This window comes from Parasteatoda tepidariorum, chromosome 4, assembly GCF_982258835.1.
Source record: "Parasteatoda tepidariorum strain Cologne lab strain chromosome 4, Ptep-v5.0, whole genome shotgun sequence".
Lineage (NCBI taxonomy): Eukaryota > Metazoa > Arthropoda > Arachnida > Araneae > Theridiidae > Parasteatoda > Parasteatoda tepidariorum.
Genome location: NC_141758.1, coordinates 105,562,026 through 105,579,576, shown reverse-complemented (window position 1 = coordinate 105,579,576; position 17,551 = coordinate 105,562,026). Strand labels below are relative to the sequence as shown.

Genomic DNA, 17,551 nt, shown 5'->3' with positions numbered 1-17,551 from the left:
GTGTCATTTCAGTAATCCTTGTTGTAACAAATGATTTTATGGTACGTTTCCATAAATACCATTTATACGCTGCATAAATTTGATAAATTGCTTCGTTTTCATTTTAATTGTCTATCATTAGTTAATTTATAGAATACCTAGTTATTTCATAGAATAACTAGTTAAAGTCTCAAATTAATAACATATTACACACTTAACGGTAACATAAATACGATGGTTGCTGAATTTACATAGAAAAAAAAGAGTAAAAAAAATGGTGTATTACTTCACTGGTGTTTGGAAGGTATCAGTGTTGTCTCTAGTCTTAAAAGCTGTCATACAAAGCCTAATATTTAACTTTTTCATTTGCCCGAGATAACTCTCGATAGTAACCTGATGGTAAATTAATCTTTTTTCTACACATAAAAAAAATTAAAATTTCATCTTAAAACTTTTGTATTATGTTTTGTTTCAGTTACTTGTATTTATTAATAAAATTAAAAAATCAACATATTTTTTTTATCATGTAGTATGTTAAAATGAATTTCAGCATATTCTTGTAAAATATGCTTCACTAATTTAATCTTTCTCCTAATTATTATAAACTAAATTTTAAAGGATGATAACATCAGAGATGATTGTTCTCCGGATTTTTCTTTTAACGCGATCCGGAGTTCCAAGGTCCAAAAATTTCAATTCAATTGCAAATGATGTTTTTTATTTAAACTTTATTCCGTTTAGTCATTTATTTATCTTTGATATTTTTTCCAAAAGACTTTCTAATTCTTAATTGGCAAGCTGCCAGCAGTATAAACAGATCAGTTTTTAATTTTTTTTTTCAATTGAATGTCGCCTAGCACTGACTTTCTCGTTTTCATTAGAATTTGTTTCCGCAGTCGATTATTTTATAATTTGTTTATTTATACTATTACTAGTGTGTGCAAGGGTATGACTGCACGTCATAAATATTGAATCAAACATACAATTTATTTGTAGATGAAGCATACTTTATTCAATTAATTAATCATTTTTATTATTTATTTCTTATTGTAGTTATGTGTTAATAATAATAATTGTAATTACTGATAAAAGTGAACTTAGACAAAATTATTCATTTAAATTATGCTGCATATAATTTATTTTGAATTTCATGTTTTGAAAGTAGCAATGATTTCAATTTTTCCAAGGTATTAATTTTTTGAAATGTGCTATTGAATAATGATTTTACTCAAGAAATTTTCAGGATTTTTGAGTTGGGCTCACAATCACCTACTTTACATCTACTTTGTGGAAATACTCAAATTGAATTTTGTTCTCTTAACGAATGTGCTAAGGAATGAAAAGAATTTTGGTGTATAGCAACTACATAACTATAAAATAGCCATGCGAATAAAATAAAAAATTGCAGACCTATTTTTTCTAAATTTTTTTTTTTTAAACTGTGAACTGCTAATTTTTTTTAAATTGAATTTTTTGAAGTAAATTGTTTTTAAACATATCTACAGGGTTGCCACAGGGGACTAAAATGCAACTATTTTCGGCATGAGGCGACTAAGGCAACTTTTTTTTGCCTGAAAAGGATTTTTAAGAAAAAAACAAACTATTTTTTAGGAAAAGGAGACTTTTCTGTACTCCTGGAAGTGTTCTCTCAACACACAGAATTTTTTTTTCTTAAAAAATAAATTTTGAGTTGCAAATTTTAGTCCTCACTTTTTAATACATTGAATTTGCACAGACTCCATTATAAGTCTATTTCGTTTTTCGATCGCCTTTTCAATAGTTATTGCTACGAAATTCCGTATGATTTTAAAAGAAAAGCAATTTATAATACAATATTATGATGCATGAATTTCGAATTCGAGTAATCACTTTCCACAATATATATATATATATTAGGGCTGGGCAATGTCAGAATTTCGATATTGTGGTATATTGTGAGCTTCATATCACGATATTATGATATACCGCGGTAATTAAATTGTTATGTATATTATAAATGCTAAGACTATTTTGCAATTAAAAATTTATGTGTTTAAAGAGCATCATTTAAAAAAAATGGAGTACTTATCCTATATTAGCTCGCAGCATAATTATCCCATGGAATCAACTAATTATAAAGCATCATTATTTTAAAACAGAAAAATTTTATTAATATAAACATCAATTACTAATATAAACATCAACACAATTATAAACATCAAAACAGTTATAAACATCAACCCAATTATAAACATCAACAATTATAAATATCAACACATTTATAAACATCACAAGGAGATCCGACAATCTCGGATATTTTTAAAATCAGAAGCACGCTATTCTCAAAATGAAACCAAAATCAGTAACTAAGTATACCATGGAGGGTTGATATAATGTGCGGGTGTTTGAAATCCGATATCGCCAATACCACGGATATGACGCATGCGCTTTAAAGTCAAATGATACCACAATATATTGTAGGAGAAATTTCTAGCTGCCGAGAGGAGGTACCGTAAATATTACGCGCAAGCCTTTGAGTTCTTCACCCCTAAATCAATCACGTGCCATACCAATACCTCCTAGATACCATACCATACCGCCACTTCCTCGCCACCGGTCGGCCGAAGATATTGGCTAGCGGTGAGTACCGAGAGGTGCAGGCATACCGAAGTTCAATAACTCGGTATTGCCGAAGAATATGCTTCCGAATATCATTACCGCGGTATCAAAGAAATGACGGTATTACGGTATATTGCCCAGGCCTAATATATATATATATATATATATGTTTGCTAAATTAATTATTGATAAAAGGGAAAAGTTTTTAGAAAAAGTAAGTTTTTTTTTAATGAAAAAGTATTTTTTTAATGATTTCTAGTAATTAAAAGTATTTAATTTTCTGCAAATATACAAATTTTTTTGATATAAGAATTTAGTGCTAGAACCCTAACGTTTATATAAAAATTATCATATTTGCCACAAACTAGACTAAATTGATCATGGTATATGTATGACAATTAAGTATAAAATTTTCTTCATATTTTTGATGAATTTTTGTTCTTATTTAGGCAACTATTTTCACGCTTTATGCTACTAAAAGCAACTATTCTGTTAATTTTTTCTGTGGCAACCCTGTATCTACAGTTAGCTAAAATTTGTATGGAAATTAAAGAATTCTTTTTTAAGTAGAGTTTTAAGTAGTTTTTAATTTTTTTTTTTTTTGCATACTTATTTTAAATAATGTAAAAACCTTCATTGTGTAAGCTGAAATACTTCAGAATTAAAGCATGGCAAAAAAAATTTGATCCCTTTTTAAAATCCAAATTTTGTTTGTTGACTAGCATTATTGAAAAAAATTATTTCAAAAATAAATTCCATTTTAGTTGTGCCTTTACTTACATAGTGTCTTTCTCTAAATATTTTGTCTTGCTGCAGGAAAATTTTTAATCAGCCGTGGCTGTAGCCTCAGTTTAAAAAATGTTCAAGGACTTACACCTCTTCTCTTAGCTGTGCAACTGTTAAATTTTGATTTTGTGAAATTGTTGCTTGATAACAGAGCAGATCTGACTAGCCAAGACAATGAAGGAAGGACAGCTTTGCACCTTGCTGCACAAATGAATTCCTTAAGTAACTATGGTTTTTTACTTTTAGTAAAATTATTAAACTTTGTGCAAGTTATTACTTAGTTCTAGTTTATTAGTTTCTAGTTAAATTAGTAGTTACTCTTAGGTTAAGTTTTCTCATCTTTGCCTCTTGTGCTTTAGACCAATCATGAAAAGGGTGCAAAATATAAATTTTTATTTTTTTAAATAATTAGATAAATTATTTGAGATCTAATCTTTTAGTACAATGTGCATAGCGTTTTTAAAAAGTGCTTAAAGGTGCTTAATTTCAATTTTCGTTTTTCAAAAGCCCTTAAAGGTGCTTTTTTATATTGTGTTTTTAAAAAGTACATTTTGTTAATGTATGTTGTGCTTAAAATTATTTTTTGAGTGCTTAAAAAATACGTAGAAGATGCTTATTTTTTGTTGAATTTGAAGTATTGTAGTATTTGAAAATTTACTTAAACACTACCTTCTTTGGGCTTAAAATATGCATGGAAATTTAAAAGCATTGATTAATTTTTATAATTTAATTTAAGTAAATAAATTTTTCCTAATTGTTTTCTTATTAAGTTTAATTATTAGGTCTCTTTCAGTCAAGATAGTGTATGTAGTTTAAAATTAAAGCTTTAATTATCATAGTACAAATTTAAATGCTTTCATAAAAGAATAGATAAATTTTTTTTTTTTTCCTTAAGGATTTTCATTAGTTGAATAATAAAAAAAAAAGGAAAAAAGACGTATTTTAAAGAGATAACAAACAAATTATCTGTATCGAGATTTTTTTCAGATAGGTATTGACTTTTTAGATTTAATTTTATAATTTGTTTTAACACTAATGGCTAATTGATAAGGAATTTAACATGTACATTCCTACCAAATCTTCTGTTTTTCAAAGAAGACTCCTGTATTTTACGACTATCTCCTGTTTACCCGTATATTCTCAAATTTCTCCGTACCGTCATGTGGAGCTACTTTGTGCAGGATTTTGCAGTTTTTGAACGTTGACATGTAAAAAAACTATGTTAATTCAAACTTTAGTAAAATTTATCAGTATTATATTATTCATAACTGGACTCAGGCGAGTGAATTTGATCAATATTGGCATTATTTATATGTAATATTTACAAATAATAAGTCAAAACTTACCTTGCACAAAGTAGCTCTCAAGTGGGGCTACTTTCTGCAGCGATAGGAATTCAGTTTAATAATCATTTTTTTAGTAAAATATTGATATAAAATTGTTAAAAAAGTTAATTGTTGACATTTTTAATAACAAAAACATCAAGATATGTAAAGATATTAGTTTGAAAGTGATTTTCAGCTTTAAAAAACCATTTTTTATGAAGAATTTTTTCTTAAAAAGAATGTTTATTTCAAAACATTTTAGTTTAAACTAAAGGAAACCATTTACATTTTGGAACATTGAAATGGATGAAGTTTCAAAAATAATAATTATTGCATGTTCATTAACATTTATAACATTGATAAATTTGAACATGACAGAACTTGCTCTTCAGTTGCTGTCAAAATCACCTGATGTCCTATAAAATATATTTTTATGTGTTAAATCGCTTGATTAATTCATTAGAAAAATCTTTGTAGAAGAGAAATAATAGTTTACCAGCACGTTTCTTGTGAATTTTATTAGATATAGTATTTCTGTGGATTTTGTACTTCCGAGAAGCTTCTGCAATCGACATACCACCAGCAACTGCTTACAAACATTGTTGCAGCTTTTCTAAAGTGTAATCACGGTATTTTCTCGTTCCAGGTATTTTTTTTTATTTTTATAACGTCTGACAATTTTTCTGTCGAAAAAAAAAGACGAATGAAACTTTGCACAAAGTAGCCCCACAGTGAATTTTTTTCATTTTCCGCTTATTTGTGATTAATTTTCAAATTTTTTTAACACTAACGTGATATAATTGTTTATTAATATATAAATAAAATATTTTGCACTTACGACAATTGTTTTATCAACGTCTTTGCATTTCACAGCTAAAGTTTCCACGCACACTTTTCGACGTTCTCGAACTTGTTGGCATCGGATGAGCAAAACACACTCTGAGATTGTTTTAAAATTCTAAAAAATGTTTGTAGTAATAGAGGAGACTTCTATCTTCAAATTCCACACATTTTTAATGTGAAAAAAACATAATACTGAATAGCAGCACTTAAAAAGTGCCAAATTCGAATTTGCACAAAGTAGCCCCACATGACGGTATTCGTTGAGGAAAAATTTTTTTTTAATTAAATTTTTTGGATATAAAATATCCGCTGATGTCAAAAATACTTTTCTTATTCCTCAACAGATGGTGCTATTGCCAGTACTGCAGTATGTTGAGTGTTAATAGTTTAAGTAATTATAAATAATTGTTTAAGAAATATCTTTAGATTAAGATTTATATACATATATTTAACTTCACTGTAATGTAAGTGCGTATATAATTTCCGATTTTGAATTTCTCTTTTGACTTACATGATTATGCTTGATGTATCAAAGCTTTACTCATAGCCTAAAAAATGTCGCTCGTAAAATTTCCGCTATTTTATTTTTCCAATGTTGGCAGCTATACATTTAGCAGTTAAACTTTTCATATTTAGCATCTACTTTGGATTTTCTTTTAACTTTTTACAAGATGCCTTGTAGTTTTAAATTATGTTCACCCTTAATGGTAACTATAATGTTAAGGGGAAAATTTATGGAAAAAAAAACTGTTCAAACAGTTTTATGACATTCCCCGTCTCACTTAAGGTAGTTACTGTTAAAATGTGCTAGTTGAATACTTTAAAACTTTTTGTTTTAAAACAAAAAGTGGTAGTTACTATTACTACGGTTGTGGAAAAAAGTTTGTTTGTTAAATACTGTTAAAGTAATTAACTAGAAAAGGATTGTTGAGAAGAGTCTTTTCATTTTACCTAATCTTAAATGCAATCCATATGTACCTACATATAACCAAAAATTCTCTAATTATTCGTTTTTTTTTTTTTTTTTTTTTTTTTGATAATTCAAGTAGTTTGATGCTGCAAAAGTGTTTGTAAAAATCCAGAGTAGAAATTAAATGTTTTTCCTATTTTTCTATTAAGTGTATTTAAAGGGAAAAATATTACTGACTGTTTGAAAGGGGAGTGAAATTAAAGAGAGAAAAAAAAATCATAAGGTTAGGCCTGTATACTGTATTGTTGAGAAAAAAAAGATAATGAAACAGGGTGGCCACCTACCTGGAATTATCTGGGAATTTTTTTATGCTGGAAAAATCAGGGATTTTTTAAAGAAATGCTGGAATTTTTTTCTTTGATTTTTCTTAATTTTACTAATTAAAATTATTTACTAAATTTCTTAATTAAAATTATTTTACCAACTGTTATACCCACTTTTGGATGGAAATTTATTACCAGACAGTTGAAATACCATCAACTTGGCAATACTTCCCTTCAGGGTTGGCAGGTTTTTGACATGTGACAGTTTTTGACAGTTTAAACCATGGTTTAAACCGTCACGTCAGAAACCTCACTGTCAAAAATGCCGAAAATGTCAAAAACCTATATTCATATGTGAAATTTAATTAATACATAAAATTTATATATTTTCTAAAGGATAGTGTTTCTAAATATGTTCTAGAAAAAATAAATTTAAAATTTTGAAGAAACACTTATATTTTAAATAGTAACCAAAATCTTGTACTTTTGAAAACTCACATCTTTTGTAATATTATGCATTCATTTTCATGTGTTATTGAAAATCTGCAGTGATATTATTAAGAAATTTATTTATAACCAAATTTAGTGTATAGTATAGATTATACTAAAAATTAGACATTTTTAAAGATAAACATTAGCAGTTTTGTACATTAGACATCTTCTTTTAAAGAAAAATCTTTTTAATATTCTTTTAAATCTTCTTAATAATCGTTTTAACATAAGACAATACAAATTTAAGTGCTTTCTGTTAAATACACAGAGTAGTTAGTGTCGATTTACAGCCTATTCATTTACTATGCTGAAAATTTAGTTTATCCAAATACTTGTGAATTTCATTTTGCTGAATACGATATAGTTTTGTTGAATACCTAAATATTCAGCTGTTGAATAATTACTTCTTGCTTTCAAGATATGCATTATTTGTATTCTCTATACAAGTAGAGGAAAAAAAATTAAGAGATAAAAATTGTTTTAAAATGATAAGTGTAGTAATTATAAATAAATATAATAAACAATATGAATTATATTTATCATTATTCATAAATATAACTACTTTTAAATTCAAATTAACATACTGGATAATAAAGATATTCGGTATAACATTAAAAAAAAATTTTTATACACTTGTATCTTATATCAAGTTTGTATTTATACAACATAACTTGTAAGTTCCTTATAAATATTAGTTATATGTTCCTTATATGTCAAAAATGCATAGTAATAAACTTTTAATTTTCTTAAGTATCAAAAAGAAGAAAAAAAAAATTTTTAAATATAAATATTTAAGCAATTTTTGTGCAAAATTTTTCTGCACATGCATTTGAATATAAATTTCTGAGATTTTAAATCTGTTATTTTACCTTAATTTTAATTAAAAATTATTTTAAAACCTGCTGATTACCTATAGGATAATTAAATTTCAATATAATGCATGGCAACTGTTGGTAGTTTTGAAGTTTATATATTTTCTTAGCAAACTTCAGTTTTTGACGGGTTTTTGACGGTTTAAACCAGTATTATACCCTTGTCATGTCAAAAACCACTTTTTGACGTCAAAAACCCAGCCCTGCTTCCCTTGCATCAAAATTTGGTTCATTATAACCCTGTTAAACTCTTATGGTTTCTTAAAGAATAGAGAACCTTTCCAGGTCACCTCATTCCCATGAGGTGACCTGGCTAGCACTCTATCCCCCCGAGTCAAAGATGATAAAATAACATTTAAAAAAATACTTTATAATGTTGACACTTTTCTTGTACCCATCCTAAACTTTACGAGGGAAAAAAGCACATTGACCTGGAAATTTTAGGATTTTTACCTGGAAAAATCAGAGAAATTTGAAACCTGACTTGAGTAGCCATCGAGTAAAAATTTTACTATCACACTTTTGACCATAAATTGTATTTTTCACACATTACCAATTTATAATTTCATGCTTATCTATCAAGTATACCACAAATTAAAATCAACATGAATAAATTAGGAAATTATTTTGTTTTTAAGCATTTCAAAATTCAAACAAGCCCTGCTGCAGAATCGCGACGACATTGGCGCAGAACGTTACCGAGCTCCTGCAGAAATAATTTCCCTTTAGAAAGTGGAAAAAAAAAAATTTTTTTTCGAAATTTTTTTCCCCCCTTCTCTAAAATTATATTTAAAACATCTCTTTTTCGCGCATTGGAGGGGGAAGAAATTTTCTTAATTTTTCGATTCTTATTTGAGAAGAATGAAAAATAAAAAATATTGAAGTAGATAATTTATTTTCTGTAGAAATGTTTGAAAGATTTTTTCCCTCCCCAATTATATTCAATAGATATCTTTTTCACGCATCAGAAAGGAAGAAATGCTTGTGATTTTTTTCATTCTTATTTCAGGAGGAAAATTGCTTTTTTTTTTTTCTTCATGGATTTTAAGATTTTTTAAAAAAATTTTTATGTGATGATGATTTACGAAATGCGAAAAATGAAATAGTGTGTTATCCTCTTACAAAATGTGAGAATATCGCCCATGATATTAGAATTAAGAAATATTACATATCCATTTTTAAAAAAAAATGCATACAATTTTATTATATCCAGATAGGCTTTTCTTTGTAAATACAACATTTCTGTTACTTTAAATTTAATTAATAACGTGTACAGGGGTCTATCCAGGCCAAATTTACTACTGTTTAGCGGTACCTTCACAAATTCAACTTTAGAAAAAACGGTAGTTTCACACAATGCTTTTTCTTAAAATTTTATTTCTGTAGCCCACAAGAAACGATAAATCCACATTTTTGTGTTGATTTTTTATTATAATTTTTAATTTTCACAAATTTTGTCTATTTTCACCTCTCAGAAGAACCAAGACAAACCCCTGATGTATATTAGTGATTATTAAAAGTATCTTGCAGAAAGATATTAGTGCTAGAGAGGTTTGTCGCAGAAAGCCAAAAAAAATTCTGCCACAGGGAAAACAAGTGTGTAATACATGTTTCAAAGTTAATTTTTTACTTGTTATGTTTAAAATTATGAAAAAGAAAAGCAATGTAACAAATGTTGGTCACCATTTCCTGAGCAGTCTAAATTAATGGCTTTTAATTTTTCAGGAATGGTTCAGTTGTTGATGAAGAATCCATCTGTCTCATGTGTTTTAAAAATGTTGGACAAAGAAGGAAAGACACCCTTTATGTATGCTTGTGCTCATGGCTCTCAATCCCTTATTTCCTATATCCTGGATAAAGGAGAATGCGATGTGAATGAAGCATATGGACAATTTCAAGACACCCCTCTTCTCACTCTCATCTCAAATTACAATTGTTCCTCTGAGATTATTAACAAAATTCTGGATGCTGGTGCAAACGTAAGTTTTGTTCATTTTTAATTTTATACTGATCCCTTTTAAATGGTATCTGCACACCTGGAAGGTCATGAGAAATCATGGAAAGTCATGAGTAAGGCCCGGATTTTGATGACATTTGCATTTTTTGCATTTTTGTCTTTTAGAGCATTTTTTTAGATTTATAGGGCATTTTTCTTTAAATTTTGGGGCGTATTTTGCATTTTAATGCATTTTTTTTTAAAGTTTTTGGTTAATTTTTTCCAATTTTTATTATTTTTTATCAATTTTCATTATTACACTGGCTTCCAAACAATGAAGAAAATCTATAGGATATGAACAGGTGAAGCAAAATCTTTTCAAATTGAAGAAGAATTGTCAGTAAGTGAGACCGTCTTTTTCAAGTACACACCTATAACATCAGTAGACGTTGAAAGAAGCTTCTGCAGGAATGAAAATTTACTTTCAGACAAGAGACGCTCGTTTAAATTTCAAATTATCAAAAAAAAAAATAATAATCCAATGTAATTCTGATATTTAGTAATATTATGAGATGGGAGTTGTTATATCCCTCAAAGTTTCTCTACAAAAGAAAAATATTTTGGTGTCAATATATTTTCCTTTTTTTGTTATTTTAGGATATAAAACATATTTTTCAAACTTTAATGCACGTAGAACAAGTATTGCATTGCTTTATATTTTTTAAATGACTCATAATAATTTTAAAGAGCAAAAAAAATTTTTAATTCAATATTTTTACTTTATTTAAGGCATTTTTTGCGCAATTTTGGCATTTTTAAGGGCATTTTTTGCACTTTTTAAGGGCATTAGTTAAGATTTTTTAGGTCATCAAAATCCGGGCTCTAGTCATGAGTTTCGGTGTTGAACAAAATTCAGGGGTGATTGTGCTCCGGGGAAAATCCGGATTTCTTGCTAACTGCGATCCGAAAATTTACAGAGCCCAGAAGCTTCAAGAAATCATCTATCACATTTATATATAAAAATTCTTGTATATTTTATTTAAAAATATTCGAACTAGAATTTATACTTGGTGTCTCTTTCATCTGTGAACATTTTTTCTGGTAGAATAATAAATGTGATAAGAGATAAAAGTAAACTTACACATAATTATTCATTTAAATTTTGCAGCATATAATTCATTTAGAATATCATGTTTTGAAACTTTCAATTAATTAAATTTATAAAGATATTAATTTACTCAAGAAATTTTCAGGATTTTTGAGTTGGGCCACCCCTGAAAATTTGTCATTAAATGTCTATTTTTTCCAAAGAAAAATTCACGGAAAGTCATAGAATTTTCCCCCCTCCCCTAATTTCATGGAGTTCCGTATGTCTGAATTTGTAACAAAATCCACACTCACAGTTTTATTTTATTAAAATATAAAATGTTTTTATCATGTTCTTTAAAAGTTATGGTGTTCTTTCGAAAGATTAAAGAATAAACATCATTTCTAGACAGGGTTTGTTGATTTAAATCAAATGGTTTTCTTAAAAAAATCATTGATTTAAATCAAATGATTTTTTATGTATATATATATTGATTTTATTAATTAAAAAACAGTGTTTTAAATTATTGATGCTTTTATTATTTTCTTTTCTTAGTTTTAAAATTTATTTTAAATAAATTGCTGCATTAAATAATTTTAGTTAATGAAATTACTTTCTTTCTTGGTGTGTGTTAAATTCCAACACATTTGAAATTACATTTTTAAAAATCTTTTGGTTCTTGAGATTGAAAGGACAGATTAAAGTAAACATTCAATGCTGTCTTAATATAGACTTACATAGCTGTAGAAAGTAATTAATAAACATGAATTTTTTTCAAAAAAAAAAAAAAAAAAAGAATGCAAGTAATGTTAATTGAAATTCTACCTTTTGATTGAAAAAGCATGGAATGAAAATCTACATTATATTTTATTGGTGAAAAATGTATATTTCTGAAGCTTGAGGTTATAATATAAAGAAATTACCCTAATATGCCAAAAATAGAAGAAAAAATGCTGAGGAATTCAGATATTTTTTTCCTGATATAGTGTCATTCTTCCCTTTCAAAATCTATTTGAAGCAGTAGGGTTATTAACTGGTAATTTTTTTCTCACAATATGTTTACAGTATCTTTGACATTATCAGATTTTCTATAAAGAAATTTTGTGAAAAAAAAAAATTCCAATAAGTACACTGATTTTTAAAAAAAAAATTTTTTTAGCTTAACTTATCTATTTTGATATAGGATTAAAAATGAATATTTTAATATAAAAATACATAGATTAAATATTTATTTACGAATGACTACATTTATAAACACAATCTGTTACATTTATTTTGTCATTTTAGAAACTGAGGGAAAAGAGAAAAATTGTAATTTTGAATTAAAATTATGGTTCACTAATTGAAACTTTGTTTTAATAGTTAAAGAACAGGGGTCTGTCCAAGCCAAATTTGCTACTGTTTAGCAGTACTTTCACAAATTCAACTTGAGGAAAAACTGTAGTTTCACAAAACTGTAGTTTTTTGTGTCTCGTAAGAAACGATAAATCCATATTTTTGTGTTGATTTTTTAATAGAATTTTTAATTTTCACAAATTATGTCTAAATTATCATAAAATAGGTACGTCTCAGAAAAACCTTGACAGACCCCTAACAGTATTCTTTAAATTCTCTGTTTCATCTAGTCTTTAAATTTCAACCATGCATTTATTTCAAAATGGTTGCTAGGCATTCAAAGCTATGTATTGTAATGAAAAATTATGTTAGTAAGTTAAAGTTTTAAAAATGTTGTTATAATATAGTTTTAATATTAATTTAATTTTTAATGAACATTTATAAAGTTTTTTTAATCATAAATTAAAATTCTTACAATGTATTTGAATTTTAAAAAAATCTGATTATTTTTTTATTTTTTAAAAAACAAATTAAAAAAAATTACTAACCTTATTTCTTGAGCCAATTATCTTTCAAGCCTCTGTGATTTTAGAATTTTTTATTTATCAATTGAAAATTAAAGCTGAAGCAAGCCAGCCATTGGCGAATTTTTTTAATTCCGAAATGAGAGCAGAAAAATCAGGAGTATTTCTTTCTTTTCCGATAAACAAGAAAAATATCTTTAGAATATAATTCTGCAGAAAAAATCATTTGCTTTTGTATTTTTTTCAGCTATTTTACTGCTTCAACTCTTTCTTTACTCTGTTTCTTAAAACTTAAATTCTATAAATATGAAGATGCAGAGTATAACAGTTTTGGTTATACCTCTCATTTCAATTAAACGTTATTATAATGCTTTTTTAAATTTATTGTTATGTTTTTGTCTGTGAAAATAGTCGGAATAATAGTGTCTAGGAATTAGTCATGAATTTGAAAATCTAAAATGTAGCAGCAGACACCTTGATTATGTTGCTTTTGAAGTAAAACCTCTTGATCAAGTTGTGTAATTTGTGAAAAACTAGCACTTAGGTGAACTCTACCACTAAGAAGGTCTGTGAATGCAGTAAACCCTCGCTACAACAATACTTTAGAGATCAAATAAATGTATTGTTGTACAGAGATGTATTGTTATATTGAGAGCCTAAATACTTTGGGAGCACAATAAGATTTTTTTTCAAATTTTAATGTTATACAGTGGTGGCCAAAAGTGTGGACACTTTTTGAAAATTTCATGTTTTTCAACTTTGTGTGCTTGTAGAATATATTAATTTTCACTTAAAAGTAAACGTTTACATACCAAATTGAAGGTAATTTAATGTAAAATTTAATAACAAATACAGTATTACAATATATGTATTACAGAAAAAGTTATGCAATTAATAGTAAGATGTATCTTAGATTTGTAATTTTTTAAAGTGATACTTACACAATCAATACTTAGTAGGATAACCCTTTTTTTTTAAGACAGCTTCACAGCGTCTTTTCATCGAGTAAACAAGTGTTTGGAGTTCATCTTTCGTAATCACATGGTGCAAGGAATCAATTATAGCTTCACTCAGTTGTCTTTTATTGGATGGACGTTTATTTCGTACAAGAATGTTCAAACGTCGCCACAAATTTTCAATTAGATTGAGATCAGGACTGTTTCCTGGCCATGGTAATATATCTATGCCTTTATTTTGAAAGCATGCTTTGCATACTTTTGCTGTGTGGCATGGAGCTGAATCCTGCTGAAAAATAAATGGTGCGTTGTTGGGGAAGAGATCCCTGATGGAAGGTATCAATTTTGATTTCAGGACAGTTTTGATGTATTTTTTGGAATTCAGGATGCCAAATCAGGCCGAAAAAATGCACAAGTGCTACCACCGATAGAAAAATTAAATGGCTATGTCTTCAAGATAGAAAAATGTCATTAGATGTGAAATGAATGCAGCTGGTATTGCAGTAACTTCAAAAACAATAAGAAGAAGGTTATCAGGATTTGGACTACAAGCTAGAATTCCAAGGAAAAAACCATATTTAAATCAAAAGCAACGTGAAAAACGAGTTAAGTCGGCAAAAGAACACATTAAATGGTCAGAAAATGAATGGAAGCAAGTAATCTGGAGTGATGAGAGTAAAATATCGCTCTTTGGAAGTGGTGGTAGAAAATACGTGAGACGTAGAGTAGGCGAAGCGCTTCATCCTGATTGCATTGAAGCAACTACAAAAAATCCAACAAATGTCAGGATTTTGGCATGTATGCCTGCAGATGGTGTGAGACGAATTCAAGTGATTGATGCATCCTGAATGCCAAAAAATGCATCGAAACAGCCCTGAAACCAAAATTGATACCTTCAATAAGGGATTTCTTCTCCAACAACGCACCATTTATTTTTCAGCAGGATTCAGCTCCATGCCACACAGCAAAAGTATGCAAAGCATGGTTTCAAAATAAAGGCATAGATATATTACCATGGCCTGGAAACAGCCCTGATCTCAATCCAATTGAAAATTTGTGGCGATGTTTGAAAATTCTTGTACGAAAAAAACATCCATCCAATAAAAGACACCTTATTGAAGCTATAATTGATTCGTGGCACCATGTGACTACGAAAGATGAACTCCAAACACTCCTTCACTCGATGAAAAGACGCTGTGAAGCTGTCTTAAAAATAAGGGTTATCCTACTAAGTATTGATTGTGTAAGTATCACTTTAAAAAAATGCAAATCTGAGATAGATCTGACTATTTGTTGCATAACCTTTTTTGTAATACAGATATTGTATGTATTTAAGTGAAAATTAATATATTCAACAAGCACACAAAGTTGAAAAACATGAAACTTTCAGAAAGTGTCCACACTTTTGGCCACCACTGTATATGTATTTATATATTATGCAAGACATAAATTTGCAGTGTGTTATTTATGGTTAAATATTAAAAACAATTGAAATAATTTCAGAAAATAAGATCTTAAATGTACCTGAAAACCGTTTTTATTGAAAATAATCTGATATTTTCGTTTGTTTATTCACTTTTTTGACTGTCAAGTCAACCAATAAAGTATGCATTGAGTCCAAGGAACGAAAACGATTTTCGTTTTTGAATGGTGCTCCACCCACCCTCTGCAGAAAAAATTCTCTTTCAGTTGTTAATGTGATCATTTGTGACTTAGGATCAGCTTTTAACTTGAAGGAAATGAAATCAGATAGGAATGTTACACCTGTAACTTCTTAAGAGAAAAGGGAGGCAATTCTAAGAATGGAAGTTCTTGGGTTGGTCAGCAGCGAGTCTTCTCTTGCCAGAAAAGATGGGGGGGAAACTGCAAAAGATGATAAAATAAGATTCTTTACATTATTTGGAGAGAAAAAATCGTTTTACAAGGGTTTTTTGCTTCAGAGAATATCATAATATTGAGAGGAGCATAACATTACAGGGTTGCCACTCCACCGGGAGAACCTTTAAAATACATGGAATTTAAAATCACCTAAAATGCAGGGAATTGTGATTTTTTCTGTACAAACTGGGAAAATACAGGGAATTTTGTTATTTTTGTCTTTTAAAAAATGGTGACCACTCAAAGCATAATCTAAGGGATATTTAACCTTGATATTTCAGCTATACTAAACTATTTCATTTATAATAGCATTCTCTAAGTATGTTCAGCAGTTTTTCCAGCTATTAAAACTAATAAATGTAGTTAACTCAATATAGCTCACACAAGAGTACAGTAATTGTTGTTTCCTCTTAATATATTGTGTATAATATGTACAGGAAAAACACTGGGAATTTTTTTCCAGATTTGAGTGGCAACCATGTTGTTGTATTGGATATTGTAGTAGCAAGAGTTCATTGTATTAACAGGGTGTGTAGCGTTTTTAAAAAGTGCTTATTTTTGATTTTTAAAAGTCCTTAAAATGTGCTTTTGTCATTGAGTGTTTTTAAAAAGTGCTTAATTTTCCCTTTTTGAAAATGAGATTTTTCCTTGACCATGTTGATTTTCTCTATGAATTATGCAAAAAGACATATTGTTCTATTCAACGTTTTCACAATTAATTCAACCCCAATCTATTTCAGCGTATTGTCAACCCGTAGCATATGAAAACGCCATTCGTTTTACATAATTCAAAATTTCATGATTTTTGACAATTGTCAAATACAATACCAAAAGTTTTTTTTTATTTTTTATATGGCGGTTTAAACAAGATAAAACTATCAATTGTCGAAAACTTTCCAAAAGTGCTTAAAATTTTTCTTGAGTGCTTAAAAGGTGCTTATTTTTTGTTGAATAATTTGGCTACACAACCTGATTAAGATTTTTATAAGATGAATAAATTCCCTCAAAAACTCTTGACATTTACATTTCTTTTTTTTTTCTTTTCAGATCAATCATCTGAACAAACTGAATGAGACACCACTCCTTAAAGCATTTCATGAATTAAAATCTAACAATAAATTGTTCCATCATATTTGTGCCCTGCTAATAATGAGGGGGAGTAGAGTCAATGTGAGGAACTCTTTAGGAGACACACCCCTCCACATTGCAGTGTCCATGAATAATGAAACCCTTGTCCGCAAACTACTTAATGCCGGCAGTCTGGTCAATGTCACAAACAATTTCGGTTTAACTCCTCTGTTTTATGCTTGCAAAAAAGGTTTGCAGAAAATTGCTTCTCTTCTTTTGGACTGTGGAGCCGATGGTAAAGTCATCGATTGCCTTGCAAGTGAATATGAGTGGCTGCTGCAAAATGAAAGCTTGTTATATCCCAACACTTGTTCGGTTTTGAGTTACGTCTTCAACAAATCTAGAGAGTGTCGCGATCTCCGCAGTTCCTGCCGGTTGGTCATTCGTAGAAATCTCGTCGAGAGCATCGACCGGAGCGCATTGGAGCTTCCTCTGCCTCCCTCTTTGGTTAAGTTTATACTGCTTTGTTGAGTGAATTTTACAAAATGTGATGTAAATATACTGTGTATTTTATAAACTTTTACAATTTTGTTCCCCTTTTTTAATAATGCTTGTTGGAAATAAATGTTTGTTGACTAA

At 28.5% G+C, this 17,551-nt stretch overlaps 1 protein-coding gene across 4 annotated transcripts in view; it reads left to right on the top strand.

Annotated features, from left to right (window-relative positions):
• Positions 1 to 17,551, top strand: part of LOC107455025 (uncharacterized) — a 20,508-nt gene extending 2,957 nt beyond the window's left edge. For all 4 annotated transcript variants that reach the window (XM_016072419.5, XM_016072420.4, XM_016072418.4 and 1 more), the window contains exons 3-5: positions 3,394 to 3,585; positions 9,854 to 10,107; positions 16,892 to 17,551. In XM_016072419.5, the coding sequence (XP_015927905.2) occupies positions 3,394 to 3,585; positions 9,854 to 10,107; positions 16,892 to 17,443 (998 nt within the window). In that variant the 3' untranslated portion in view covers positions 17,444 to 17,551. The remainder of the gene's footprint in view (positions 1 to 3,393; positions 3,586 to 9,853; positions 10,108 to 16,891) is intronic.